We start from the raw sequence: 19,377 nt of genomic DNA, 5'->3' as shown, positions 1-19,377 counted from the left end.
GGCATCTTCTGTGAGCTTTTTCATCCCTTAGCTGTCTAGCTCCTGCTGTAAGTCCTGTCCAATGTCTGATACATCAAGCATGCTCCTTGTTACAAACTACGATGTAAAAAATACCTGAGTTTGCCATAAACCTGCAATTCAGTGAGAAGCAATAACTTCCATAGGCATCACAAAATGAAAAGTCATACTTAACTGAAATACTTTTCAAAGGAAAAGCCTGGAAATGAGAAAGTTCATTTTGCATAACACGTTGCTGAATTTTCCAAGTGTATGAGCAGCTCCTGAAATAAGCAAAAGCTACAGAAGTGACATTAATGCAGCCTCCACTTGACTATATTATCCCTTCCTCCCAGACAAAAGCTCTAAAAAAGTGCTTTACATACATTCATGTGGTGCAGCACTTTTTGACAACTTTCCTGTATGTGCTCTAAGGCTGCAGACAGCAGAATCACAACATGACCAAAAAAAAAATGCTTATCAGCATCTCCAGTCAATTTTACATCACCTTCAGCCTTGAAGTATCTGATTCTCTCACCCCTTAATAAGCAGATCAGCTTTTCATATAGAGAACCTGCTGCCCCTACCTGTGTTGGTTCACTCTGACCCATTCTTCTACCATATACAGTCATTAATTCTACTCATCAATGGTAACGATTGATTCACTAGCAAGAAATGCTATTGCTGCACTTGCTTTTGAGGAGTTTCCAATCAATCTTGATATTGACTTTGGGAAAGTATCTACATGGTCCTATTGAAACAGGGTTATGGGCTTATTCTGCTGTCAAATGTTTCGATTATCTGATGCATACTGGACTGACAGGCCTAAAAATTGAAGTTGTCTCCCTTGGCAGTGTAATGCCAACTTCTATCTTGCCTTCTAGCAATGTGCCTCAATACTGGATAAGACATTTTTTTGCCAAGGTGTTTGAGCAGTCCCCCTCTTAAATCAGACAACATAAGACCAGGAGCCCAAATTCCTAGGTTTTACTTGTTTTGACATAGGCTGATATCATTGAGCCTCTTGCCTAGGATTAGACAGTGGGTGTGACCCACCACCCACCCTGTGGGAGAGGAGAGGATGAACAAAATCTCTATTTAGCCTTCTGTACTGAAACCACAAGGGTTTGAGAAGGTAGATGTTTGAGATGTGGTACCAGCCCAGGAAGGAAGCACTGGGAGCTGGTGGCACTCAAAACTAATGAAGATTGGCTTCTCCATCTCTCTCTAGATGATGCTTGCCCCAGTATTCTGCCTATTGCAGAGGACAGTGTACTCCATCAGTGCAGCATCCCAGCTGTGCTGTACAGGTGCCCTTGGACTTCCACCCTCTTGTATTTCCCCATCACAGGCTGGACATCCCTGTGCACACACACAGGTTGCAATTTCTCAGTCTAACTGTGCTTTTGCTTTCCTTCAGTAACTTGGGAGATGCCAGAGCCCCTCAGAAACAGGAGTGGTGACATTTCTGTGATCTATGTATCATGAGCCATTCTTCTACTATAGAATGAAAACGGTAAAGAGGATTCAAATGCTTGCCTGTGGCCAGGGGTAAAATATGAGATTAAAAGTGAAACCTCTTCAATAATAGCATTGAAGCCCCTATTATTTTAGTCTTAGTGAAATTTCTTTTTCTTTGAACCTTTCCTTTGAAGCTTGTTCTTTGGATGGGTTGATAGCCTCACTGACCTGTTCTCCTTCTGTAGAAATAGCTATGAGGTATATAAGGAAGCAGCAGATTGGTTGTGTGCCTGCACTGTCTAGCACCCAAAGACTGCTATCATCTGTGGATCTAGACTGGGAGGTCTGGCTGATGTGTTGGATAACAAGACAGTCTTTCTGTATGAGGACATCCCTCACTTCCCTCAGAGCACAGGTTAGTACAACCCAGGGCATCAGCATCCCATCAGCGGCAGCCTGCAATAGAGCCATATGGAGAGATAAGTCAATGATGTGCACCACTTTGCATTGGTCTGCAAACCAGTCTCAGTGGTGAAATGTGTGTTCACAGTAAGAAAAAGTAATAAAATACATATTTCTGTGCTGATATTTATTTGACTTTCAGCTCCTGGTTTCACAGCGCTTGGCCCTGCTGTAACGTATAATCATCAACTGACAAATGCTTCTAAAGTCAAAGACCTCGAGACCTGAAATGGTACTATTAATTGCCATTTGCAGGGCATCTTGGCAGATTGGTGTTTGGGGAGCTGAATGGACAGCTCTGCGTGTGTAGGCAGGGACGTTTCCACTATTATGAAGGGTACTCTATCAGCACAGTGAGTTCTCCTTAAAATCATCCATGCAGGGGGAGATGTGCTGTAAAAGTTGCAAAAGGGACTGCTTGCTTTTATCTACCTGCAGGAGGTTAGCTCTTGCATGAACTTACATTGCTCTTGCAATCGTGCTTAGATTCGAGATTTCTCCCCCAAAAATTGGGAGCTCAAACCAAGAGGTAGGCAGCTTCTGCTAGGTGAAGCTGATGCTGCACAGCCATGCAGAGGGGCTAGTCCTGCTATACTCAAGGGGAAAATGGTATATCAGTCAAGGCAGATTAATATACACAATAATCTTAATTTACTGGCTGATAGTGTTGTGCTTGGTTTTTTTTATTAGGTCAGTTTGCATTTGGATATAAACTGTAATACTTGGCACCAATCAGTTTCTGGGGGAGGGGGGGAACATTATTTTAAATGCACTTGATACAAAACTAGGTTTATCAGACATGCTTGTCTATTAAAATGATCTAATTTCTTAAAGAAGGGATGTCCATAGTTAGGAAACTTTTCTGCTCACAGCTCCTTTAGCATTTTAGAGGTAGCAGATATCCTGATTCCTTCTTGACTCCTCAAAATCAAACTTGTCAATTTTTTTCCAGTTCCCAGTTGTTCCTCAATTTTGGATAAGCAGGTCAGTGAAGTGAACTTGTGAATAAAATGAAATTAATAAAATAACCTCTATGGTCCTGTAAAATGGCATCGCTGCTGTAAAAAGCTGGTTTATCAATTACACTCCAAGTATTGAGCTGTAGTATTGAGTTGAAGTAACTACTTATGTGCAAGTCCATGTGCATAAGTAGTTACTTCAATCAGCACAGTGGCTTGATTTCTGCAAGACCTTGGCAGCAAGGGAAAACTATCTGTATGTTCTTTTTGTACTATGTTTATTTGACCTTAATGCAACTGTAGGAAATGTGGGCTTGAATTTTAATGGTCTTCATTTAAAGATCAGGTTTTAATATGCTTAAAACCACTAAAATTCTTTCTATTTAAATTAGAGGAATATTTAAAATTGGAGAAAAAGGTATGTCTCCTTGTAGCCTCATATAGACCCTTCTCTGCATCATGTAAGCTGTCCACAACTTGGGATACTGCAGATCTTCTAGTAGCTGTCTACTAATTGTGATACTCATGGCATATATGCCTCTGGCTCTTGCAGGTCACCTTTCCCATAAGGGTCTTCTTTCTCCTGGGGGTGGAGATCTTGATTGTCACAAATGCTGCTGGGGGACTGAATCCCCACTTCCAAGTGGGGGACATCATGTTCATTAGAGATTACATCAGCATATTTTGGCTTGGGAGGGCAGAATCCACTGCATGGTCCAAATGATGAGAGGTAAGAAGGCATCAGCTCTGTGTTACCAACTAATCCTTTCTTCCTCTGGCTGCAGGCTAGGACTGCCAGATGTGCCTGCTGGCAAGTATTTACTGAGAGGTAAAGTGTGGCTCCATGTTGCATGAAAGGGTAAAATAATTTGGCAGAAAATAAACCCCCTTGCTTTCCAGCTGGTCCTCAGATATTAGAGGGGCTGGGTGCGGCTAGGCTTAGATTCTGAGTGATGCCCAATTTGCCACTATCAGTCCGGTCCCATTCAATATATTGAATAATCACGATTCCGGATGCACTAATAGTGCACTGCACCTTCAGTCTAATCGTGCTCACGAACTAGCACGGCCACACTGAGGGAGCTGGTCACGTTCAATGAGAGATTTACGATTAGCTACTTAAACAGTGCAGTTTATTAAAGCAACAGATACAGGTTCTTGTGGATTGCCAGTGATAAATACACTGTCTGCAAAAGCACGTGCAAATAATAAGGTATACAACCGCGCAACAAAGTTATGAATAATACAGCCTGGCTTTAAAGTATAAAAGTAAAAAAGTAACTTTATATAGAGATTCCTAATTTTCCCGGGGAAGCACTGGATACAGTGCAAGTCTTACCCAAAGGCGTCCCTATGGGGGGGAAGAAAGGTCCAGCCCGTCGACCGGTCCCAGGAGTCGAGAGTAGTCAGCTGATGGGGTCTTCCTCGGCTCATCCACGATGATGTCTTCCCTAAAGCCCCCCACTTTTTGGGTCATTTTTATACTGTTTTTCATTTTCAAGGTGGAGCTTGAGTGACTCTAGTCATACATACCTTTATTGTTATTGGTGTAAATTTTCCTCGCTTCACTTTTAAAGGTATATGCCACAAAAAATTCAAAGAGCATGCTCAAAGAGGGGTGGTCTCACTTTGGAGGCGGGTAGCATTGGAGGTGGAGGTGTGTTTTCGTATTAAAATGCATTATAATGAAGCAAAGTTCACACAAAGGACAGCATTTTGTCAAAAGATGACAGACCGTTGGCTCAGGGCAGCAAGTATGCAGCTTATCAGTTTTAAGTACCACCTAGTTCCCATCTCTGCTGGTGTTATGACAGAGTTTGGCCGCAGAATCTCCACTCTGCTCCATCCTCCGTCAAGCAATGTTGCCACGGGAACTGCTGTGGAGTGAATTCCTGGCATACCACGTGCAGCTGCATCTTACCCTGAAAGTCTGTTTTTCCTTTATGTGTGAGCAATGCTACATTTTTAAATATAAGTTTAATTTCTAAATCATATTCAGTAATTATCCCACACTCCAGGTACCCACGAGGGAGAAGTTAAAGCAATAGCTGTGTGTGCTGTGCCTTCTCCGAGCACCCTTCCTTGGCTGTTGCTTACACTTACAAGCCTCTAAGGAATTTATAAGCAAACCTCCAGAAGGTTTTGTTTTATAAAAGTAGGCTTGAGGCTTGTGATCCCTCTCCTGACATGGCCAGCTGTACTGTCTGCTATAGAGACCTGCTACTGTCTCTTCTTGTCAGTCCCTCTCTGTGCTAATTCCTCATAATTGAGCAGTCTGAACTGCAGCGTCTCCAGCCTGTGTTTATCATCAGCCATTTCTGGTGTGATGGAACTGATACAACAAAGGCCAGGCAGTAAGCTGATCTCAGAGCAAAGATAAAACTTGTAAATGTCCTGATAACCACCCTTGTAGCCAGGTCATTAAACTGGGGTGCCTTCGTTAACATCATGTATTCACTGAAGCCATCAGTCTGATGAGAGGTGGTTGTCTTGGCAGCTTCTTAGGAGACCTCTGGATCCAGGAGAGTGACCTGCTGCTGGTTGAGCCGGGAAATCAGGTTTCCTATAGTAGCTGAGTAGCAGGATCTTTACCCTATGGATGGGGCACAGAGGGGCTTATGACACATCCTCACCCCTGGACTGCAGTTGCCACCAGACATAAATTGCTTAGAGCAGGAAGTTGGACTAGATGACCTTGAGGTCCCTGGGAGAATTAATCTATGATCCTAAAACCTTTCCAAGGTACTATCAGACGGGTAGGGTGGAAGGCAAGCAGCACCAGCAAGGTCATAGCACTGAGAGGGGATAGATGGACCAGTGTTTATGAAAAAGAAGCCCTTTGGTGCTTGAATGGGGCTAAAAAGAGCATGAGGACACATCCACTGGAGACTCAGGCTGAGCAAAGGAGAGCACATCAAATGTCAGGAAAGTCAACATGGGAGCAGTAAAGATCCAAGGCTGCCAAAAGCCTTATGGAAGGAAAGAAAGAGACTGGACTGTGAAAAAGTGATAAAAGTAGCAAGAATTATTTCCTAACAAGCTGGCATGAGAGAAGCCTGGTGTGTGAAGTCAGAGGATGGGTGGAGGAGATGGTAGTTTATGAACAAAGAGTGAGTTTAGATAACGAGATGGTTAAATCTGTTGTTGGGTTGCTGCCTTCATTTGAAAAAAGGACATGTTTACAGGGCAGGCATCTGGACTGTCCTGAGATCTTTCCAAAAAGAAAGTTCTGGCTGGGAACAAGGTGGTCTTCCTGGCTTCCTGTTACAGTTAGTTCCTTCTTGATGTAATGCCAGACCTGGTTCCTGCTTCTGAAGAAATATGTAACATGCTAGCAACTGCCTCAGGAGAGATAAACACTGTTCTGTGATTCAAATGGCAAGAGGACAGTACCCATCTGAAGAGGATCATCTTTACATCTTCATAGGTATTGGTGTGGTTTGAAGGAAAGAATAACCAAAAGCACAGAGGCCACATAGAGGAGTTTTTAAAGCTGCATAATTGCTGTGGAACAGGAGGAGAACTCCCAATCAATTGCACCTGGACAATATTCAAAGGAAGCATAGCTGTGGTGTTGCCTCCCGAAAGCAGCTTCCTGGTGAAGACTGCAGTGTTCTGGGAGGTGACTTTTGTCCTGCTGACCAAGGCATCAAAATGGGCAAAAGGTCTTTGTGAACCAGCTTTCAAAGTATTGCAGAGCAAACTCCTCCTAAAATCCAGTCCAGCTTAGCTACTGGGAAGGGTTTATCTAAGCACAACATTGTAAAACTAGAGGCAATGAAGTGAAGTGGAAAGGTGTGGCGTATGAAAGACATGGACTCAAAGCATCTTCATGCAGCGAATCACTTTATTGCCTATTGCTCTGGCTTTTATACCATTCTAGCAAAAGCTATCTTTAGCCTATTGCTCCAACTCCCATACCAAGCCATTTTTATCACATCATATTTAGTTCCTGGTTTACAGTTTTGTTTCCTCAACATTCCTCATCATTTCACAAACAGTCCCAAAATAACCAGTTCCTTATCTTTCTGTTCTGCTCCTGTCCACCTGGGTTGCTCTGCTTGGTCACACAGTGCACTTTGCTTCTTCTTTAACTCTTTCTTCTCCAGCCAAGCAGTTACTTCTCTTTGGCAATAATCAAATAGTTTCCATCCTCTCCCACAGAAAGGGAATGTACTACAAGAATCTGAGCACTGAATTTAATGAGTTGGAGATTGGCTTCTGCGTTGCTGGCCATCCTTCAGCAAAGAGAAGCAATTTTCATGGTGATGAATACTTATTGCCTTAGACCAGATGGGAAAGTTTGATTTTTGTTTATTTAACACTTAGTGTGTATAAACATAAAATAAGCCACCTACTGCCCTAAATGTTCAGCTGGAAAAACATGGAAACAGGCAGATTTAACAGCCCAGATGAGGGACCTGGTCCACTCCTACTGAACTGAGTTGGTGAATGTGGCTGGGAGTTTCCTTCCCAGATTTCCTCAGCAGCAGCATGCCAGTCTTTGCCATCTACTCCTGCTCTCCTTGAGTCAACTGTAGGATTCACTCACTCAGGAGCAGGACTAAGCTGTCATCTTAAGACCCAAAGGAAGCAAAAGACTCTGCCTTGAAGCACAGGATGGAGGGTACCTAAAATATGGCCTTGGAGCTCCAACATGTGCTACTCTCCCCATTTCCCTGCAAGTGAGGACACCTGGAATGGGATGTCATTGCCTAAACTTAAATATCTAATACCATCTGCTGAGTATCCCATACCCATTCTCTGGGGCTGGCAGGTGCAATGTGAGACCTACAGGATGCATGCACGCTTTGGATGGGCAGCTGAGGAGCAGGCAGGACCTACTGGGGCATCTCAAATGAGCAATTGAATTGTACTTCTATCCTAAAGGAGTGTCTGAGCTTGTGCTTGGTGTGATTTTGCTGTGCCAGGAACCATTTGCAGAAGTGGATGCTCTTTCCTGGGATGTATTTTCTGACTAGGAAACTTTGTTCATCTGCCTTCCAAAGAAAATCATTCCTTGAGGTCCTTCAAACTGGTCTAATGTAGACAGTAAAGGGGAAAGACTCAAACCTCATCTGACTTGTCCAGTGCATCCAAGTCTCTTTCTGTTTCAAGCATATGGGTGTCAATGTGGGGACAGGACAGCCCTTGCTGCTATGGTACAGGGCATCCCTGGCCATGAGCCTGGTTTAGTAGCTGATGAGCTTTAAATGTAGTAACTGATGCTCCATCAGGCCCTGCTCAAACCCTCTTACTGGGATGGATTTGGGGACTTGGTGCCACAGGGAGCCTGTCCGCAAGCTCTTGTGCAGGAGAAGCAAAGAGCAGCAGCTGTCTGATGGACGAGGTTTAAAAGTCACCATGGGCAGTTATTGGGGAGAGAGAACTGGCCATCAGTGCTCCCTGGAGATGGGGGTCCTTGGGAAGACCATTCCAACGGGGTTGGTGAAGTAGGAAAGCAGTGCCAGAGCCATAACCTCTGCACACTGAGGGCTGTGATTAGATCTAGCAGGAACGTCATGAAGGCAGAATTACCTGATGACAAGGCTGGGATGAGAGAGATTGCATCTGTAGCAGGTCTGCCCTTAACATTTCCCTCATCTCCAAAGGATGAGCATCCCTGAACTCTGATGGAGGGAAGGTAGCAGTAGCAATCTCTCATGGCTGTGCCCTTTCCTGACTTGCAGGTTTGGAGTGAGGTTTCCCTGCATGTCATAGAATCATAGAACAGTTAGGGTTGGAAAGGACCTTAAGATCATCTAGTTCCAACCCCCCTGCCATGGGCAGGGACACCTCACCCTAGATACTTATGAACAAGATCTGCTTGGCCTGGCAATGGAGAGTGCTCAGGAGCTGGGCATTGTGAGCTTCACCCAAGAAGGCATATACTGCCAGCTGGCTGGTCCCTCCTATGAAACCATTGCCGAGTGCCGCGTGCTGCAGGCGCTGGGAGTGGATGCTGTAGGTAAGATGCCTGGTCTGGTAGGGTTGGTTGGGCACATGGATTGAAAAATTCTGCTCAACACTGAGGTTCTTCAGTCTTTGACTCTCTGTCTCCTGGGCCTAGAGAAATGAGCTCTGTGTTTCTGGTTAGTTCTGCAGTGGCTTAGCGCAGCTCCTAGGGTGGATCTGCAGAAAGTCTCTGTGCTTATGGCTGCCCAGGACAGGGATCCCAGCATGATGTTGTGTTTATTTCCCATGCTCAGATGGCTCAACTTCAGCAGGACTGAGTGGGGCCCAATCAGAAAGTCATCTTCTATTACTTTTTTTAAATCCTGACACTGTAAGGATTTTCACTGTGCCCCTTCCCTACACAGCAGCCCTCCATAGGAGTCTTGATTGTTTAGGGATGGTAATTATGGATACCTTCCCAACCTCATACATGGAAGGTAAGCATCATGATCATAGAACCCTAGAATGGTTTGGGTTGGAAAGGACCTTAAAGCTCATCTAATTCCAACCCCCTGCCATGGGCAGGGACACCTTCCACTAGAGCAGGTTGCTCCAAGCCCCATCCAACCTGGCCTTGAACACTGCAGGGATGGGGCAGCCACAGCTTCTCTGGGCAACCTGTGCCAGGGCCTCACCACCCTCACAGGGAAGAGCTTCTTCCTAAGATCTCATCTCAATCTCCCCTCTGGCAGGTTAAAGCCATTCCCCCTTGTCCTGTCCCTACAGGCCCTTGTCAAAAGCCCCTCTCCAGCTTTCTTGTAGCCCCTTTAGGCAGTGGAAGCTGCTCTAAGGTCTCCCCTTAAGGAGCCTTCTCTTCTCCAGGCTGAACAAGCCCAGCTCTCTCAGCCTGTCTCCAGAGCAGAGCTGCTCCAGCCCTCGCAGCATCTCTGTGGCCTCCTCCAGACTCACTCCAACAGCTCCTCATCCCTCTTGTGTTGGGGGGCCCAGAGCTGAATGCAGTACTCCAAGTGGGGTCTCAGAAGATCCATATGATTTCTCCAGCTTGACCCCTGGCTCATGGAAGCCTGTTCGTTAATATCTGCAGACTCAGACTCATTGAGGAAAGGAGCTCAGCTTCCCACAAAGGCACTTTTTTTTTCAATACCTTTTTTTAGCTGAGGAAGAGAAGAGCCAAATGACACAGCACATCAGTGCTTCTCTTAGCAAGGCTGCAAGCAGTCTGACACATCTTGGGGAGAGAGACATAGCACACAGGAATCAAATGTGGGAGGTTTAGTGTGCTGAGCAGGGTTGTAACTGTAGTGCTACAGCTATTACAGCCTTGAAAGTATCACAGCCTTTAATTGTTACATAGCTCAGAAATAGAGAACTGGGGAAATATGAGACAAGGGCATGTGCTGTAGGTAGGATTGTGGTGTGCAGCCTTGGAGAGAGATCTTGGTTTGGTGGAAATCCCGAATCATCCTGGTCCTTTTCTCTCCTACTGTAGGCATGAGCACTCTTCCAGAAGTAATTGTAGCCAGGCACTGTGGCCTCCAATTCTTTGGGATCTCTGTCACCACCAACAGAGTGGTGATGAGCTATGACAATCACGAGAAAGCCAACCACAAGAAAGCGCTGCACATCTCGGTGGTCCGGGCTGAAGCCCTGCAGAAACTGGTCACACGCCTCCTTGGCAAGGTGGGGGAAAACACAAACCCTCTATGACCTCCAGCCTTTTGTCATTGTCATGATTTAAGCCCAGCCGGCAACTCAGAACCATGCAGCCACTTGCTCACTCCCCCTCCTTCTTCCTCCCCCCACTCCCGGAGGGATGGGGAGGAGAATCGGAAGAATGTAACTCCCACTGGTTGAGATAAGAACAGTCCAGTAACTAAAGTATAATACAGAGCTACTACTGCTACCACCAATAATAATAATGATAAGGGGAATAACAAAGGGAGAGAATACAATCGCTCACCACCCGCCGACCGATACCCAGCCCGACCCAAGCAGTGATCTGGGCCTTCCGGGTAACTGCCCCCAGTTTCTATAACGGGCATGACATGCTGTGGTATGGCATATCCCTTTGGCTAGTTTGGGTCAGGTGTCCTGTCTCTGCTTCCTCCTGGCTTCCCCTCCTCCCTGGCAAAGCATGAGACTGAGAAAGTCCTTGACTGGAGTAAAAATTACTTAGCAACAACTAAAAACATCAATGTTATCAGCGTTGTTCCCAGGCTGAAAGTTAAAAAACACAGCACTGCACCAGCTACTAAGAAGGAGAAAAATGACTGCTACTGCTGAACCCGGAACAGTAGCCACCCCTTATTCCATACTATTCATGTCATGGTCAGATCCCACATTTTTCAATATACCATCGCTTTTGTCTCATATATATACACCAACACACAGACAAAGAGAGATATATAGAGATATCCTTCCTTAGTCCATGGACTAATCCCTATAAAGTTGCTGAATTCATTCAGTCCGTGATGTCAGGCTCCATCTGTTGTAACAGTCTTTCAGGGCAGGAGGGACAGTGTGTAGTGTTGGACTGTTGCCTGCTGACGACACCAACGAACTCATCTGGTCACGGCTGAGCTCGTCTGGTTTCATCAAAGTTCATTCTTTGTTGGGGTGATGTTCAGAGGGAAGTCAGGATCAGTCGATGGTGACCTGAGAACAGTTCTGCTGCTGCTGGCTTTTCCCATGACTTTATTTTCCGCTGATGATCATGACAGCACATATCTTCTCTTCAAAGCCTAGAGTGGTGGAGATGGGCATCTAGCTGATGGGCTATAGAAGTGTTATAGAGCAGGCAATAGCATATACTTGAGTTCATTGGCTGTTGTTCCCCAAAATTAAATCCCCTTCAGGTACATACCGGACTTCCCCATCTTCCCACATGACCTACAAAGTATATCCAGGTCCCTGAGCAAAAGCAATCCCATGAGTGGGTTTGCCTTTACCTGAAGCAGGAATAACCCAGACTGTCTTCCCCAACAAATTCTTTAGGTGCACCACAGGAACTTTATCCCCCTCTACAGGACGTAAAAGTTCTGATGGGGCTGGGCCAGCCCTGTTGGCAGACCCCCTCGTGTTGACCAACCAGGTGGCTTTTGGTAAATGCGTATCCTGGTGTTTGAAAGTCCCACCACCCATTGCTCTCAGGGTAGTTTTTAACAGCCCATTGTACCGTTCAATTTTCCCAGAGGCTGGTGCATGGTAGGGGATGTGATATACCCACTCAATGCCATGCTCTTTGGCCCAAGTGTCTATAAGGTTGTTCCAGAAATGAGTCCCATTGTCTGACTCAATTCTCTCTGGGGTGCCGTGTCGCCACAAGACTTGTTTCTCAAGGCCCAGGAGAGTGTTCCGGGCAGTGGCGTGGGACACAGCGTATGTTTCCAGCCATGTGGTGGTTGCTTCCACCATGGTAAGCACATGGCACTTGCCTTGGCGGGTTGGTGGGAGTGTGGTATAGTCATTGTGCCAGGCCTCCCCATACTTGTACTTCAGCCATCGTCCTCCATACCAGAGAGGCTTTAACCGTTTGGCTTGCTTAATTGCAGCACATGTTTCACATTCATGAATAACCTGGGCAATAGTGTCCATTGTTAAGTCCACCCCTCAATCACGAGCCCATCTATACGTTGCACCTCTGCCTTGATGTCCTGAGGTGTCATGGGCCCAGTGGGATAAAAATAAATCACCCTTATGTTGCCAATCTAAATCCGTCTGAGCCACTTTAATCTTAGCAGCTTTTTAGACCTGTTGGTTGTTCTGGTGTTCCTTAGTGGCCCAACACTTGGGTACATGAGCATCTACGTGGCCTACCTTCACCACCAGGTTCTGCACCCAGGTAGCCCATGGCAGATGGTAGGGATGTGTTTCCACCCCTGGGGCAGTTGGTTCCAAGTGTGCTGGATCCCCCTCCAAGTAAAAGCAAACTGTGGCCTGCACTCTGCTGCCAAAGGGATTGAGAAAAACGCATTGGCAATATCAATTGTGGCATACCACTTGGCTGCCTTTGACTCCAGTTCATACTGAAGTTCTAGCATGTCCAGTATGGCAGCACTCAATGGTGATGTGACTTCATTCAGACCATGATAGTCTACTGTTAGTCTCCACTCTCCATTAGACTTTTGCACTGGCCATATGGGGCTATTAAAGGGTGAGCAGGTCCTGCTGATCACTCCTTGGCTCTCCAGTCTACGGATCAGCTTATGGATGGGAATCAGGGAGTCTCAGTTAGTGCAATATTGCCGCTGGTGCACTGCTGTGGTCACAATTGGCACTTGTTGTTCTTCCACCTTCAGCAACCCCACAACAGAAGGATCCTCTGAGAGACCGGGAAAGGTGGACAGCTGCTTAATTTACTTTGTTTCCAAGGCAGCGATACCAAAAGCCCATCTATTCCCTTTTGGGTCTTTGAAGTACCCTCTCCTGAGATAGTCTATGCCAAGGATGCATGGAGCCCTTGGACCAGTTACAATGGGGTGCTTTTGTCACTCCTTCCCAGTCAGGCTGATTTCAGCCTCCAGTACAGTCAACTCTTGGGATCCTCCTGTCACTCCAGAAATACAAATGGGTTCCACCCTTTGATACCTTGATGGCATCAGGGTACACTGTGCATCGGTACCTACTAGAGCCTTATACTCCTGTGGGACTGATGTGCCAGGCCATCTGATCCACACAGTCCAGTAAACCCGATTGTCCCTCTCCTCCATCTGGCTGGAGGCAGGGCCCCTGTAATAGTGATCATAAGATTGTCCACTTATGTCTTGTAGAAAGGGATTAGTATTCGTTATCACAGGAGCTGGAGTAAAATCAGGTCTTCCACTCCATCTGGGAAACTGCTCACCAGAGACTGGAGCAGCAACTTTTGTGGGAAGATCATCCTTGACCATTGTTCTCCACTTCATGCACCTATTCCTCCAGAAGTGAGGGAGGTTTTCCATCCCACTTTCTCATGTCTTCTCCGTGATCCTGCAGGTAAAACCATAGGGTGGCCCGTGGTGCGTACCTCCTTTATCTTCTCTCTCGGGCAGTAGGGTGCCCTCTGTTAATTGCTGAGACATGGGTTGGGACACATGGGGAGCTGGATAGATCGTCTCTCAGTTGTTTGACCTCCTGGGACAGTTTTTCCACAGCTGAAATGATGGAAGGGGTGAGATTGTCTTCAAACTCTTGCATTTGACAAGTCAGTTCATCACCTGTTGGTGGTGCTGCCTCACTCCAGGCCTGTGATGCCAATGAGTGGGCATATGATGATGGTGCACTCCGTGTAAGTTTCCGCCACATGGGTTGTGTACATTCGACTTCATCTGGATCTATGGGTGCATTCCTGGCATCCGGCCTACGACAGATCATCTCTACAATGGCTGATTCCCTCAGGGACTGAATGCTTCTCTCTGTCATTGTCCTGTTGGCTGAGCGACTTGTAATATCCTCTTTGTAGGGAAACCTTTCCTTCACAGCTGCCAAGAGCCGCCTCCAGAGGCTGAGGGCCCATTTCTCTTTCACAGTTGCTTTGTCAATTCCTCCTTTCCTAGCAAGTGATCCCAGCTGCTTGGCTTCCCTACCTTCTAGTTCGTGACCATTGCCCCCATTGTCCCAGCATCAGAGCAACCAGGTGACAATGTGCTCCCCTGGAAGACGGGTGAATTCTTTTCGCATATTCCGCAGCTTGGTTGAGGTCCGGGGTCGAGAAGTCACCTCTTCTTCTTCTTCATCTTCCTCTGATCCACATAGTAGTAACTCTTGTTCAGATGCTGTCCCCCGTAGTAAGTGCACTGGGTCCTCATCTTTCTTCACTGCACGGGTTGCTCTTTGTGTCTCTTGTTTGTTTTTCCCCTTGCTTACAGGGGCAACCGATATTGGCACGGATTGGTCATTTGGTTTAGCTGCAGTGTCTATCACTGTGGTTGGAGTGGCTGCAGTGTCTGCCACTAGGGTTGGAGTGGCTGCAGTGTCTTTCACTGGGGTTAGACTGGCTGTAGTATCTGTTGTCGGGGTTGGTGCAGCTGCTCTGCTTGGGGGTTGAGTAGCACCAGCAACTGCGTTGTCTGTTGCTGTCGGAGTTTGAGTAGCTGCTGTACTTGTCACTGGGGTTGGTGTAGCTATGGTGCTTGGAGTTGGAGTAGCTGTGTTGTCTGTTGCTTTGCCATCAGATCCAGAGACATCTTTTTCCCTTTGAAGGTGCTGGATAGTGTTGAGCAGGGCTCTGTAGGCATAGGCCAAGCCCCAGCCCATTGCCATGATTTGTCCCTCTCTGGTATAAACAGAACGACAGCTCACCTCGTTTAAGTGTTTTACTAGTTTTTCCGGATTTCACATTTGTTCAGGGGTGAAGTTCCAAAGCACTGGAGGGGCCCACTGGCCCAAGTGCTTGCCCATAGTATCCCACACACCCTGCCACTCATGACTGTCCAGCCTCAGGGAGAATCTCTTGGTGGTCCTCCTATATCGTCGTCTAACCCTAGACCAGATTTGAACCCGATACTGCTTAACTTTCGAGATCAGACGAAATAGGGTGTTCCCAGGGTGGGATGGCCATGGGTAAAACACACTCCGTATGTGTGCCAACATGCTGATCCCCAGCACAATCAGCAGGCAGGTCTCAAGGGTATTCAAAGGCCATTCAAAACCTTCAGAACTCTCAAATGCTGTTGTAAATAGCCCGGTGGGGGAGTGGGGGGTGTGAGGGAATGTCTCCTCCATAGGTTGACCCCCCGAGGAGAAAAAAAAAGATGTGTAATTGCTAAAAAATTCCATTACATGCCTCCCAAAGTATAGAGGTGATGACCACACTGGGAACGCAAGCCAGACCAGTTTCATGATCAATGATCTATTGTATTGCAAGTCATTACCATGAAGTACAGTGAAACAAGAACCTTAGCCCAGGCCCCCCAGCCAATAAACACTAAAACAGCAAATAGTGGCTGTAAGTAAAGTACAACATGCTGAAACTCTGAGATCAAGCACAACAACCATGGCAGAGGGGTTGGAACTAGATGATCTTAAGGTCCTTTCCAACCCTTACTATTCTATGATTCTATGATTCTAACAACTCTGAGAGCCAATAAATCAACATTGTGATGAGTGACTATTAATCCGAAACAATGCATGCTTATCACAAATATGATTAGACACACTCTGGCCAGATCTGTCGTTATCTTAACCCTTCGTGCCCCATGTTGGGCGCCACAGAGAACTGTCATGGTTTAAGTCCAGCTGGTAACTCGGAACCACGTAGCCGCTCGCTCATTCCCCCCCTTCTTCCTCCCCCTGCTCCTGGAGGGATGGGGAGGAGAATCGGAAGAATGTAACTCCCACAGGTTGAGATAAGAACAATCCAGTGACTAAGGTCTAATACAAAACCACTACTGCTACCACCAGTAACAATAATGATAAGGGAAATAACAAGGGGAGAGGATACAATTGCTCACCATCTGCCGACCGATACCCAGCCTGACCTGAGCAGTGATCTGGGCCTTCCAGGTAAATCCCCCCAGTTTCTATACTGGGCATGACGTGCCATGGTATGGAATACCCCTTTGGCTAGTTTGGGTCAGGTGTCCTGTCTCTGCTTCCTCCTGGCTTCCCCTCCTCACTGGCAGAGCATGAGGCTGAGAAAGTCCTTGGTCAGAGTAAACATTACTTAGCAACAACTAAAAACATCGGTGTTATCAGCGTTGTTCCCAGGCTGAAAGTCAAAAACACAGCACTGAACCAGCTACTAATAAGGAGAAAAAATGACTGCTACTGCTGAACCCCGGACAGGGGGTTTGGTTCTTTTCAAAAGCTTTAGGTTTTCACTGCGAGGATTTCATATGCTGGAAGGAATTAAACTTGTCCTGCCATGCTGAATAGGCAGAGAAAGGGTGAGCGATGCAGGTCACAGCAGTGAGATGATCTTGGTTCACTGCTGAATTAAAGCCTGACTCTGGAAGCATTGAAATAGTCTGTTGTTTTCAAAATCTGATGGTACTTGCAGCTAGGAGGTGGTTTAAGAGCCAGGACATGGGTGAAGGCTGGAGGAAACCATCCAGCCTGTTCCCCTGAAGAGGGGACATCCCCTCCTGCTGCTGGCTGTGCCTGGACACCCATGCAGGGAGATGGCAGGGAGCGGGTTCAGGGCACTGCCTGAACCCAAATCTGGCTCCTAGCTGCCAACTTGGAGCAACTTTGGATCTTCTGCAGTAGGACTGGGTGTCCTGGAGCAGTGTGACTGTAATGGGCTGTTGATCCAGAGCCATCCCTGCTGTGGGCTGGTGCTCTGCTCCCTGCAGAGTAGATGATGGATCAGTAATGGGGACCCCTGCACCCCTTCTCTCCCCAGCCCAAGCACACTTAGGAACACATCCCTAAACCCAGCCCTGCAGAGGCAGTGAGTGTCCACCCTCAGCCCCCAGGAAAACTTTGCTCTGGAGGGAGAGGGACAGAGAAGCAATGGGTTCTGCTGGGGAAAGTCATGCTCCACTAATAGGGAAAAGAAGCTTTTTGGGGACTCATCTCCATACCAGACATCAGGAAATGTGAGCTGAATACTGACTACACCCTTCAGTGTCCCTGTGCGTGCTTGAAGGCTGCATTGTGTAGCAGGAGGGAGGCAAAGGCCATCCTGTTGCTCTCTGTCCCAGTGTGGCTCTCCTCCCATGCCTGGAGTCAGGCATCCTGTCCTGCTCCAGCTTCCTATGGTGTTAAAGCCAGGCTTGGGGCCATCTCCATGACACTGAGCCTCTCCAGTCCCCACACCTGCTTCCCCTGCCACTCAGGGAGCACCGAGCACACCCTTTTCTCCTAGCCAAGAGGTACCAGCACCAGGCAGAATGGGCAGAACCCCTGGTACCTCCCAGCAGCTACCTGCTGCCAATTACATCCCTGCTCTGAACTTTCCTGCTGCCTTCCTGTCTTTAACGAAGCACTTCCATTGGCAGAGCCTTCTCACCGGATCTGGATTTATCAATTTCCCCCCCTCCCTGTAGCCATGGCAATGCTTCCCCTGGCCAGGCTGCACTGGAGCCGGTGACAAACCCCACGTGTGGCTGTTTGTTTGGGCCTGGAAATTTCCCTGTCATCTGGGAAGAGTTGGGAAAAGAAAATCCCCCAATGAGCCAGTGGGCAGCAAGGGGCATTTGGGGTGAGAAACGCCCCTTTTGGGGCTGAGCATCACTCCCGTCCCTCCAAGGAGACACCCTCCAAGCAGGATGGCAAGGCCTTGATCCAAGGGCTCCTTGTGTTTTCCTCCAAAAGATGGGGGGGATGTCCTGGTTCCATGTCCTTACCCCAGCCATGGGTTGTGGGTGACTGCCCTGCTGTGGCCATCACATGGTCCCTTGGTGGCAGTGGCACTGCCTCTACCCTGCTCCTCCCGACAGGACCAGCAAATTGTAGTCCATGAAGCTGCCATCAGGAGCCCAGTGAAGCAGGGGGGCAGTGACAAGGCACACAGTTGCAGTGACACAGGGCAGGGATGCAGTGGCAAAGGTAGGGCTGGGTGACACGGGCAGGGCTGGGTGGCTTAGGAAGGGATGCAGGGACTTGGGGAAGGGATGGAGTGACAGGCATCAGGAGGAGGCGGCAGGCCGCAGCAGGGTGACAAGGCAGGGCTAGGTGTCAGGACAGCAGTAGGTGACATCGGGCAGCGCAGGTGAAATAGGACAGGGATAGGTGGCACAGGGCAGGAGTAGGTGATGGGGCAGGAATAGGTGATGGGGCAGGAGTAGGTGACATCAGTCAGGATGGGTGACATAGAACAGGGGTAGGTGACAAGGCAGGGACAAGTGGCAAGGCTCCGGCTGCCCCCCATGGTGCCCGGTGCTGTCCTGGTCTGTTTACCCCCCCGCGGTGTCCCTGTCCCGGTGTCCTGGTCCCCCCCTCTGTGGTGCCGCTGCCCCATTGTCCCGGTGTCCGTCGTCCCCCCCGCCCCGCGGTGCTGCTGTTCGCTGCCTGTGTGTCTCGGTGCCCCGGTGTCCCGTCCCCGCCTCCCCCGCTGTCCCGGTGTGTCCCGGTCCCCCCCGCTGTCCCGGTGTCTCGCTGTCCCGGTGTCTCCTCCCCAGCTGTCCCGGTGTGTCCCCCCGCCCGCTGTCCCGCTGTCCCGCTGTCCCAGTATGTTCTGGTCCCGTCCTCCCCCCGCTGTCCCTGCCCCACCCCCACCCCGTTGTCCCGCTGCCTCTCCTCCCCCCCGTGCCCGTCCGGTGTCCCGGGTTAGCGGCGCCCCCTGGCGGCGGCGGGCGGCGGCGGGGGGTATAAAAGACGGCGATGGCGACGACGGGGGGGGGTGGTTGGTGTGCAGTAGGTCTCGCGTCTCCACCTGGCTGAGCTCGCCCCGGGCCACCCCATTGCCCTGGAGGACGGGGGTGACAGAGGGTCTGGGTGAGGAATGACCCCCCATGGCTGGAGCGCTCCATCCCTCCCCACCTAGCCCCACAAAACCTCTCCCCGGGGATGCTGTGGCAGTGGCCATGTCCCCAGCGGGGATGTCACCTCCCCACGGAGTCGCAGCTGGGCATACCACCCCCTGGTCCCCATCGCTGCCAGCCCCAAAAAAGGGGGGGGGAGAAATGCCAAAAGCAGCATCGTTTTGGTGGGAAAATAG

The 19,377-nt window shown here is 48.5% G+C and overlaps 1 protein-coding gene across 1 annotated transcript; it reads left to right on the top strand.

Annotated features, from left to right (window-relative positions):
- Window positions 1–1,474: 1,474 nt before the first annotated feature.
- On the top strand, window positions 1,475–10,502 carry LOC115619268 (purine nucleoside phosphorylase-like). Its single transcript, XM_030511311.1, is given in 9 exon segments — window positions 1,475–1,513; window positions 1,762–1,873; window positions 2,063–2,068; window positions 2,176–2,273; window positions 3,433–3,561; window positions 3,563–3,609; window positions 8,570–8,596; window positions 8,684–8,847; window positions 10,285–10,502. Coding segments are annotated over 9 exon segments (840 nt in total).
- The last annotated feature ends 8,875 nt before the right edge of the window (window positions 10,503–19,377 follow it).

This window comes from Strigops habroptila, chromosome W (assembly GCF_004027225.2).
Source record: "Strigops habroptila isolate Jane chromosome W, bStrHab1.2.pri, whole genome shotgun sequence".
NCBI classification, from domain to species: Eukaryota; Metazoa; Chordata; class Aves; order Psittaciformes; family Psittacidae; genus Strigops; species Strigops habroptila.
The sequence above is the reverse complement of the archived record's forward strand: the minus strand, read 5'-3'. Positions and strand labels throughout refer to the sequence as shown.